General features: G+C 54.7%; 1 protein-coding gene across 1 annotated transcript in view; it reads right to left on the bottom strand.

The window, feature by feature from the left end:
* Window positions 1–9,518, bottom strand: part of VAMP4 (vesicle-associated membrane protein 4) — a gene marked incomplete at its 5' end in the record, with an annotated part of 10,179 nt that extends 661 nt beyond the window's left edge. Inside the window, 6 exons of the mRNA XM_010148857.1 lie at window positions 360–411; window positions 598–677; window positions 1,230–1,330; window positions 8,276–8,326; window positions 8,675–8,756; window positions 9,271–9,518. Of these exons, the coding sequence (XP_010147159.1) occupies window positions 360–411; window positions 598–677; window positions 1,230–1,330; window positions 8,276–8,326; window positions 8,675–8,756; window positions 9,271–9,518 (614 nt within the window). The remainder of the gene's footprint in view (window positions 1–359; window positions 412–597; window positions 678–1,229; window positions 1,331–8,275; window positions 8,327–8,674; window positions 8,757–9,270) is intronic.
* Between the last annotated feature and the right edge of the window lie 8 nt (window positions 9,519–9,526).

Genomic DNA, 9,526 nt, shown 5'->3' with positions numbered 1-9,526 from the left:
AGCGTTTGCTGGGAGCAGGCCCATCGCAAAATGGTTAATATATGTGGAGAGGCCTTTGGAAGGCATTGCTCCAGCCTGAAACTCTCCCACCTACTCCCACCAGCCTTGGGAACGGTCGGTGCCAGCCCTGGATCGGTACAACGTTGACTTGCTTCGCACCCGCTCCTCTGCACGCACGTTTAACCTTGCCGAAGAGCGGCGTGGAGCAGGCTGCAGGCACCACTCACGGCACAACAGAACCCAACAGGAGTGGCTCAGGTGCTCTCCCCCCGGGGACAGCTGCACCACAGTGTAATTCACGGTGTGGAATACGAGTATTTCCATGCCAGACTGGAGTGGGGTGACCTGGAGCTACTCACCGATGATGACAAGCAGGAGAATGACTGCCACCAGCGCTATGATCGCCTTCACCTGCAAGGGGGGCCCAGAGGCGTGTTACACAGGGCGCTACGTGCAGCTGCGCTGACCTGAAAGGAGGCCTTTGCCTTCCAGCCGCTTCTCAGCTAGAAAGCAGGGCCTCTCCGTGCCCTCCCAAGGGAGGACAGGAAACCACCCCTCCACAAACCCACCCCTGCGCCTCTGCCAGTTCTTGCTCACCTTGCAGCCTCGCCACCACATCTGTCTCCGCAGCTGCTTGGCTCTGTTGCTAAAAGCCGTTGCGTTGTCTGATAAGCTTTCTGTTGAAGAAAAGAGGTGATTCAGCAGCGCGCACCCACCGTTCCACTCACTCCACTGAGTTTTAAGCAATAAACTCGGCATTAGGGGAAAAGACCCGACCACAGCGTGATTCACCAAAGCCACAGCGGGTGCCGATGTGATGCCCTGCGGTAGAGCACACGCAGACCTGCCGCGTCCCACTGAGCCCCCTTTGTGCTGGCTGCCCTCTGAGGACAGGAATTCGCTCTGCGAGCCAGCAAGCAAGCGGACAGCTGAAATGCTCGGGGCCTCTGGGAGACAGGCCAAGCTACCTTAGCTTGAAGAACCACCTAGATCCCAGCACCCAAACGAACGCGTCTGTGCACAGCAGCAGAAGGCGAAGGTGGAAAGACGAAAACGTCAGCAGAGTCAGATCTGCAGCCCAAGGCTGGGAAACACCACGCTCCAGAAGGATAAAATACAAGCCCAGGCCTTGTCATTAGATGCTTTCTGAACTGAAACCGCGTCACTCGGCCCAGCAACGGGGAAGAGGTGTGAGGAAAAGGCCAGTAGAGCTGCATTCAGCATCGCACCTGATTTATCCTGCAGGTCATCCAGCCGCTCGCCTCTTTCTATCACCTTGGTGATGTTCTCCTGCATAACGTCAATGACTTCGTCCACCTGGTTCTGAACACTAGGGCAGAGCAAAGGCAGCGTGAGGAGCAGAAGCAAGCACCACCGCCTCCCTCAGAGCTGCCCAGGCTGGCAGGATCCAAGGGCTCAGTGACAAAATCAAAGGGGTACACAGTGGAGGGAGGTCAACGGGATGCCAAAAAAGATAGAGGCACAGCCGGGGTGGGTCTCTGGCAATCCCAGGAAGGGCGAAGGAACACAGGGGGCTCAAAGAAAGCAGTGGGAAGTCAGCAGAAGCAGGGCACGTTCCGTAACACTGTTAACACATAAACGTAGCAAGAAAAAGCACCGACTGCTGTTGGTGGGCACTTCTGCTGCAGAAGAGCTCACATCAAAGGGGAAAAAATATCTTATCTTAGATCTTATCCCTTATCTTTCCAGTTCCCATAGAACCTCACACCACGCCTTTGCTAAAGAACTCGGGGTGAAATCAAAACAAGGTGCACTCCCCCCTCTGGGAACTGAATGAAACCCCCTCTGCCAGGGGCAGCAAGAAGACAGCAAGGAATGGCTGACACGGGTTGTAAGAAGTGGGTTGAGTTCATCTTCTCCTAGGTTACGCAACTCCGCGTAGTCGCTTCGGTGCACAGTAGCCTCAGTCGTACCCGCAGGGTTATTATTCACTCCATAAAAAACCCACATTGGTAAGAAAGAAAAATTCTCCTGGTGGAAAATTACTGCTACATTCTGGTTCGTATTTTGGAGCTAACATGCTTTAATTTTCCTGGAGATAGAAATAAGAAATTTCTTGAGGCCCTAGGGAGACAATAGACTGTTGGAGACATACCGTTCCCAGAAAGAAAATGGCAACAGGAACGTCTTGGAGGCAACGCTCCACACAGGGCAACAAAACAGAAACAGCTCCAGGCCACTCACTCCGCAGAGGTTTGACAGCTTAGGTTGCACTGATTACATAAACATTTAAAAACTTTAAACATACCAAAATGCATCCAGCCTTTCCCAAACATGCAGCAGGAACACCCTGCTTCAGCAGCTCTCCACGCTACCAGAAACACTGATAAACAGCGCGCCGCTGGCGTCCCCGAAGGGAAGAAGGGTTGCCACCACCTCATCTTCCCCGCCTGCTTAGCGCCCACGCTCCCCTGCTCCCCAGATTATCCAGCTGCAACATCTTCCTTTTGGGATCCATGCACAAGCCTCCCCTCCCCACTGTCATCTCACAGATGCAGATGTTCAGAGATGCCAAATCAGAGTATTTACAGCAGCACCAGACCCTGCTCCACCACGGAGAGAGCCACCACCCAGCACCGCAGCTCAGAGCACATTCCCCACTGCGGCCCAGGAAGCCGGAGGAGCCAAGGGACACCCAGAGAAACTTGTCCAAGGCCAGTCAACAGGGCACTGCGGAATGAGAAACAGGGGCCCATCCTAGCCACCGTGCCTCTAATTAATTCATTAGAGATTAATTAGGTTCACATTGACCCATTTCTCCTGTCTCCCTACCAGCTACATGCCTCTCGCCGAGCAGACGACTGCACTGAGACACACACGAGGAGCAGCTGCAACAAGCAAGAGTGGTCGCAGTGGGAAAGCACATGCCTTGCTCACATTCACTCATCCTCTCCGAAACAGGCAAGGAAAGTCATTAAAAGGCTTTTTGTCTCCCCAGAACGCTGCAGAAAGAGCTCTAGATCTTTGAACATGAAGGGGCTTCCCACCTTAGCATTTCAGGTCGGGGTCTGCAGCACCACTGCACTGCGGCTTGCAGAGCTGGAGCAGCCAGGCAACCCCTCTGAAGGCAATTTCTGACTCAACAGCCCTCGTATGGTACATGCTGGACCCCAGCAGCGCCCGTAAACGCTTGCTTTATTTAGGGTACCACAAGAATAGAACCTGCCTTCCCTGTGCCACATCACAGGGTCCGTGGGAGCAGCATCTCTCTGCACCCACCTACGCTTTCCACGTGGCTGCCTGCTAGGAGTTTCTTATCCGGAAGGGAAAGGCATAGATAACCCCCAAATGCCTCTCAGCAGGAGCTTGCCCCGTGCCCATGAGCCCGTGCTGATCCACCATTCCTTTGTCAAGGCAAGTGGCAGAGCTGCCACTGCTGGGGAAGCGCAGAAGGTGGCACCGAGGATTCAGGTGTCGCCTGGGAAACACGTGGCATTACCCGGTGGAGCCAGGAAGGACACGTGCAGCCCCACGGCCCTTCCCTGGGGCAGCGGGCAAGGAGGCGGGGAGGAGGCACGCTCTGCACGGGGGTTTCCTCACCGCATGACGATGGACAAGTCCCAGCTCTGAGCCACCAGCAACGCTGCTATAGCTTGGGGTGAGAGAGAAAAAGCAGGAACATCTGCTATCCCAGATGAGCCAACTCGGCAAACACTCCAAGGCCTTAAACATCAGTCTCACAGGCAGAAGACTACATTTGCAGTATGTAAATGTTTCTAAAATAATTTACTGGCTTCAAAATAAAAGAGATTTCCTCCCACAACAGGACTGTAACTGAGTTATCTTGGTACAACTAACAGGCAGGAACACGCAAGGTTACAATGCGTCTAGGAACGTGCAGTGCGATGCCACCTGTATCCCCTCCAGTATCCCAGCTACTGCGAAGAAAGTTAACTCTGTCCTGACTAAAACCAGCACAAGGTCAGAGCCTGGAGAGATGCTGCTGCAGCCCCGGGGCACCCTGCAGCGTTCGAGGCAGAGTAGGCAGGTACGTAACTTCAATCTGCTCTGCTACGAACCAGCATTTGGGAGAGACCTATGGAGCACAGATTCCGACTACCCAAACTCCGGCTCAGCACCCCACCGCCTTTCCCTTGAGCTGCTGGCGAAACGCTGCACGCCTCTGCTGCCTGCCTGCAGCCTGGGCATCCTGTTAGCTGTGTCCCCCCCACGCCCCCCAAGAGAACAACACACCTGAGGGATGGAGAACGGGGTACAGAGAAATCAAGGCTTAAACTCTCACAGATGCCAAGGTGTTTAACTCCCATGGAACACAGACACAGTTGAGCACACCTTTTGGTATCTGATGTAAAAAGAGAACCCTGAAAAAAACAGGAAGGAGGAGACCGAGCCAGGGAATGAAACTTTGATCTCCACACAGCGCCTTATCCAGACCTTAAGCCAGTCCTTGCTCCTGCGCTCTCCCCCCCATCACCGCTGCAAGAGACGCCTCTCCAGGAAGGGGCTGAAAGATGCCCAGCCTATGCATTAGCCCTGCAGTTCCGGAGCAAATTTCAACGATCCCCCGCTAGCTTGGCATGCGTGAGGTTGGAAACTCAACTTGCATCGAGAAGAAAATATTTTCTTGTTTTATTTGGCAGGAGAGAATGAATCCTCTGATTTCCTGTTTGGGAGCGATTGGCTTTTGACACACACACTTCATGTGCATCACTCCTGCCAGATTTCCAAGAGAAACGACGTAGAATAAATAACTTGCCAGGAAAGGGAGTAAGACAAAAGCATAAAATATGTCTCCCACGACCCTTCTTTCTAATTGCTGCATATACAATGATTTTACCAAGGAGAGCAAGTGCTCACCGTCAAAGCAACAAGAGACCAAACGGCACTTCGCTTGGTTTAGACTCCTCTTTCTCCTGCTTTTCTGGGTCCAGAGCAGGAAAAATAAGCCCTTCCATTTGGCCGCACTGGGTTAGCTCCCAAAAAACTCCCCAGGCTGGTCACAGTGTTGGGCTGACAACAGTACTGCATTCTTCCGACGCCGTAAACAGGCCATGCACGCACCATGGGATGTGCCTCTCAAGGCTGCTTCTTGTCTCCAAGCTGGCTGTTTACAGCCTGCATGACACACTTCTATTTTCCACCCCAGCGATATTAATAGAACTGCGTGTTTTGGTGCAAATTACACCCAAACGCCCCTCGGTGTGGCAGTAACCCAGGGAAGTGGGAATGGGACAGAGAGCCAAGCTGGGCGGACGGTGCAAGGGCAGGAGGCCAGCAGAGCGCTCCCCGAGGCACGTCTCTCTGCAAGGCGGCTGCTCGGCAGACAGCTCCGCACTACTCGAGAACGGGGTATCGGTGCCGAACCCTGCCACGAACGCATCAGTCGCTGCTTCATCACAACAGTGAGGAAGACAGCAGCCTACGCCGCCCTGGAGCCCTTCAGTCCTCGAAAGGGTTACACCCAAGAACAATGCCTGGTCTTGGTCACCTTCGGAGGAAAGCCCGGAATAGGGATGGGGTCGATCGCACATCCAGCCACCTCCGATGAGCAGCCAGGCCCTGGGAAGCTGCTGCTGTCCCTTCTTGCCTTCAAACCTCTCCCTAAACCCTCCCTCTCCTTGGGATGTAACTTGGAGCTTGCAGCCAGAGCCACTGGGGCCGAGCCACCCCCGGCAGTGCAGTGGGGGAATCGGGGACCAAGACCTGGCTCCCAGGGAATCACAGCAGCGTGCTGAGCCTCATCGCCAGCACAAGCAGAAGCCAAAATCCAGCAGCGTGGTTGCCTGAAAGCTGAAATATCCGTGGTAAAGGAGCTTGAGCAGCGCAGAAAAATGGGGGATTTTGGTGGTGCTTTTGAAAAGCTGAGCTGTGATGAGAGGCTCCTGTCCTAAATCAAAGAAACCCAGGTGGAAGATGAACGTCCCACCTTCCCCCAAAAAGGCACTAAGGGCTCTCACGCGAGACGGACGTTCAGGACTTCCCACAAAGCCTGGAAGCCAAGGCAGGGAAAGGAGATCAGCTCTCCCTCACCTGTTCTTTGTAACTCTGGGGAAAAGGATCAAAGCCCGTTACACGCTACCGTCCAGCTCCAGCCCACCCAGGGATGCGGAGGGACCCCACGTGGCCACTTCATAACCAGGGGAGTGTCCACCCCAACCCAGCAGCTCTTGGGACAACAGAGCCCGAACTTCCAGACCTACCACGACAGCACACAGTGCGGAGGGGACTGTGACGCCTCAGCGAGGTTTGCAATGTTCCCCACCGTCTCTTCCTGCGGCCGAGCCAGCCTCGAGGGTCTCTACTGCCAAACTCTCCACCCTGACCCGAGCCCCTTCACTGCCAAGGACAACTAGGCAAAATTTCCAGTCTTGCCCCTCACATTCGACATGTTCCGCACCTTTGTTCCCATGATCCCATCACTTTTTCCTCTACCCAATCTTCCAACCAGTTTCCTTCTACGCCTGTCTTCACACCTCGTTCCTCGTACAGCGACAGTCTCTCTAGCTTTGTCCAGCTACACCTCAGCTCTCCAAATGCACAAATTCCTCCCTAAAATGTCTTTTCCTTACAGCGTTTCAGCAGTAACCCAACGCTCCTTTTCCTCCCCTGCTGAAACAAGGACGGACTGCATCATGAGACCAGGCATCACTCCATCCAGCACAGGGGTTGCCCTGATCAGAAACTTAATAATAAGGTCCACGACAAGAACTGACAATTGCACCCTGTAAATGCTTATTAAACAAAAGCATCAGCAGTGACGACAGCAGAAAATAGATGCTGTTTTATAACAAATGCTCTAGATAGGAGATAGCCCTAGCCACTCACTATCCCAAGGGACATATCCCGTACCAGGCCCACTGGACAGTGTCTGGCCACGGGCAGACATTGTGTTGGGCGTTAGTCACATCACACCTATGAACCCAACAGTTCCTGGGTGAATTCTTCTTTTGTTTTTCTTCTCCTTCACAGGTGTTGCACCATCCTCCACCTCCTGGAAACTCCCACAACCTCTCTATCTAAGCCTCCACTCCCTCCTGCCTGGCCAAGACAGTGGGGAGAAAAGAGCTCCCATTTTCCTCTCCCAGGCAGGGAAGGCAGAATCATGGAATGGTTTGGGTTGGAAGGGACCTTAAAGCCCATCCAGTCCCACCCCCTGCCATGGGCAGGGACACCTTCCACTAGACCAGGTTGCTCCAAGCCTCATCCAGCCTGGCCTTGGACACTTCCAGGGATGGGGCATCCACAGCTTCTCTGGGCAACCTGTCCCAGTGCCTCCCCACCCTCTCCAGGAAGGATTTAGGAAGATACTCTGTAATTCCTTTCCAGCGGAGGATGAAGGGGTGGATGTCACACCCTCCCCACCTTTTTATGGGGGCAAGACCCCACTCATAAACCCAAATCTCATCCTTTTCATTCACTCCAGGCCAGCATGGCACTGCCCTAGGAAGGAAGCTTTATCCACACTGGTTTCCTGTAGGGACCACTGTGCCCCTCCCAACAGGGCCCTCACTCCCCAGAGGGAGCAGAATCCCCCTGCAAACTTATGGACCCTGTCTCTGGTGTAACTCAAGTGCACTTCGCCCCTGGAGCTCACGCACAAGCAGGCGCTGCCTAATGCTGACGCTGGCAGTGAGTCATCCCAGAGCTGCACCGGCTTCTTCCCGGCATGAAAAATATCCTTAAGGAAGAGCAACACTCGGGGCTGCACACAAGGCCGCCCGTTCTGATTAACGCCCGGTCATCACTCCCCACACAGTTCTGGTTCCGCGGAGGCCAGCAAAGGGAACACCACAATGCAAACCAGGGATTTGGGAATATCACCTATTGTATCCCTCATACGAAAGGACGGGGCAAACTGGAGCCCAGACCAGGCATCATGCAGGAAATGACTCGATGGGAGAAGGATCCAGAGTGCTTACTCCTTCGTTCTTGCCCTATTACAGCCAACAATCCTCCTCCAGCTGTAATGGTTTCCTGTTTTCCAGCTGCTTTGTCCCGACTGAGTCACTGCTCATCTCCAGGTCACCCGTATCAGGCTTTATCTGGAGAAGATAAAACTCCACGAAGCTCCTGTGATACAATCCTATCCCTTCGCCTCTGTCAACACACTATTTCTTGAATCAAATCCGAGATTTCCGTTCCCCGTGGCCACGTAGGGTAGGAAAAGTCAATTAGAAGAAGGAGCATGCGAGCCACGTTCGTATTCAGAGCTACGCAGAAATAGCGCGGTACGAGAGCGGCCGAAGCTCACGGTGCCAGGATAAATTACTGTCTGCGGGACAGAACAACTTACTGCCTGATCTTGTCGTTCCTGGGTCCAAATCTTGGTCCGGAAGGCCCTCTCCTGCGGGCAGAAAAAGAGAGCAGAGGGGATGGGAGATACAGCAGAAACGTGTACTGAAACCAAAGCCTCAGAGACAGAACCAACGCCTCGTGGATGAGGGATTGTTCCCGTGCCTCCCATCAGCCCCTCCCACGCCTTACGATATGCAGGACACCCCACTCTAACACAGCCTTAATTCACACTCCACGCCAAGGCTCCGGGAGATCGTCTCAAAGGAATCAAAGGTTTTGATTCCCGAGCAACCCCACTGCGTGGCAGGGGGCAGCTTTTGGTATTCGACGCCTCCGGTCTCGGGGCCGTAGGCAGTTAGAACATCACGTTCCCGACAGCGCCCGTGCAGAAACTCACAAGAAAAAGTCTTCCTCTTCATCCGAATCTTCCTCCAACAGGTTCCTCTGCAAACACAGGAAAAAAAACAACCCCAAACCACCTTGTCAATAAGCAACCGCCACCTCACACACGCGCTTCCAGACCTCAGGATACCGCCGGCATCCTCCGACCGCAGGTTACGTGCCAGCCCTCCTTTGGGGAGCATTCACGGTGTCTGGAATCACGCTGTTCCTCTCCGCCTGCGACCAGGGGCTGAGCGGGGTGACCGTGCCGCGGTCATCACCTCAGCGGCGTTCACTAGTTCCGTACACGCACCGACGCGCCGCTCTGACCCGGGACAACTCGCGCCCTCTACCACTGAGCTGAACCGGATTTGCCTGAATGGCCAGTTGCCTGTGCAGCTCCGGATCCCGGTTCCAAGGGTGGGCACAACCCCCCAGGACATGGAAGCGGCCAGTGCATCTGCCCGTTGAGCCCGGCCTGGGGAAGCGGCCGGCGGAGCCCCTGTGCAGGGCGCTGTGGAGGGAAAGCCCTCTTCGCCCCAAGGCCCATCCCCTGCGCTCAGAGGCAGCTGCTCAAGACACCTCAGCATCACCCTGGGGCGTCCCATCCACCTGGGAAGTCGGATCCGTTGTGGATTCGGGGGACGTGGTTCTTCCTGCCATCTGATGGCCGCAGGTGTGAAGGACGACTGGAAGGAAACCCGCTGGGCACGAACAGCACGTCCAAAGGGGTCGACCCTTCCAAACTCCCGACCTGGGCGAAGGCTACGGCCAGGCTGGAGAGCAGAGCGGTCGGGCAGCTCCTCTGCTTCACGCCAAAGGACTCCTCCTGGGCTCGGGTTTGCCGTTCCACCCCACCCCTTTAGAC

The sequence above is a fragment of the Eurypyga helias genome, unplaced genomic scaffold (genome assembly GCF_000690775.1).
Source record: "Eurypyga helias isolate BGI_N326 unplaced genomic scaffold, ASM69077v1 scaffold20280, whole genome shotgun sequence".
In the NCBI taxonomy this organism is placed as follows: domain Eukaryota; kingdom Metazoa; phylum Chordata; class Aves; order Eurypygiformes; family Eurypygidae; genus Eurypyga; species Eurypyga helias.
Note: the sequence above shows the minus strand (reverse complement) of the source record. Positions and strands in the feature narration are given on the sequence as shown.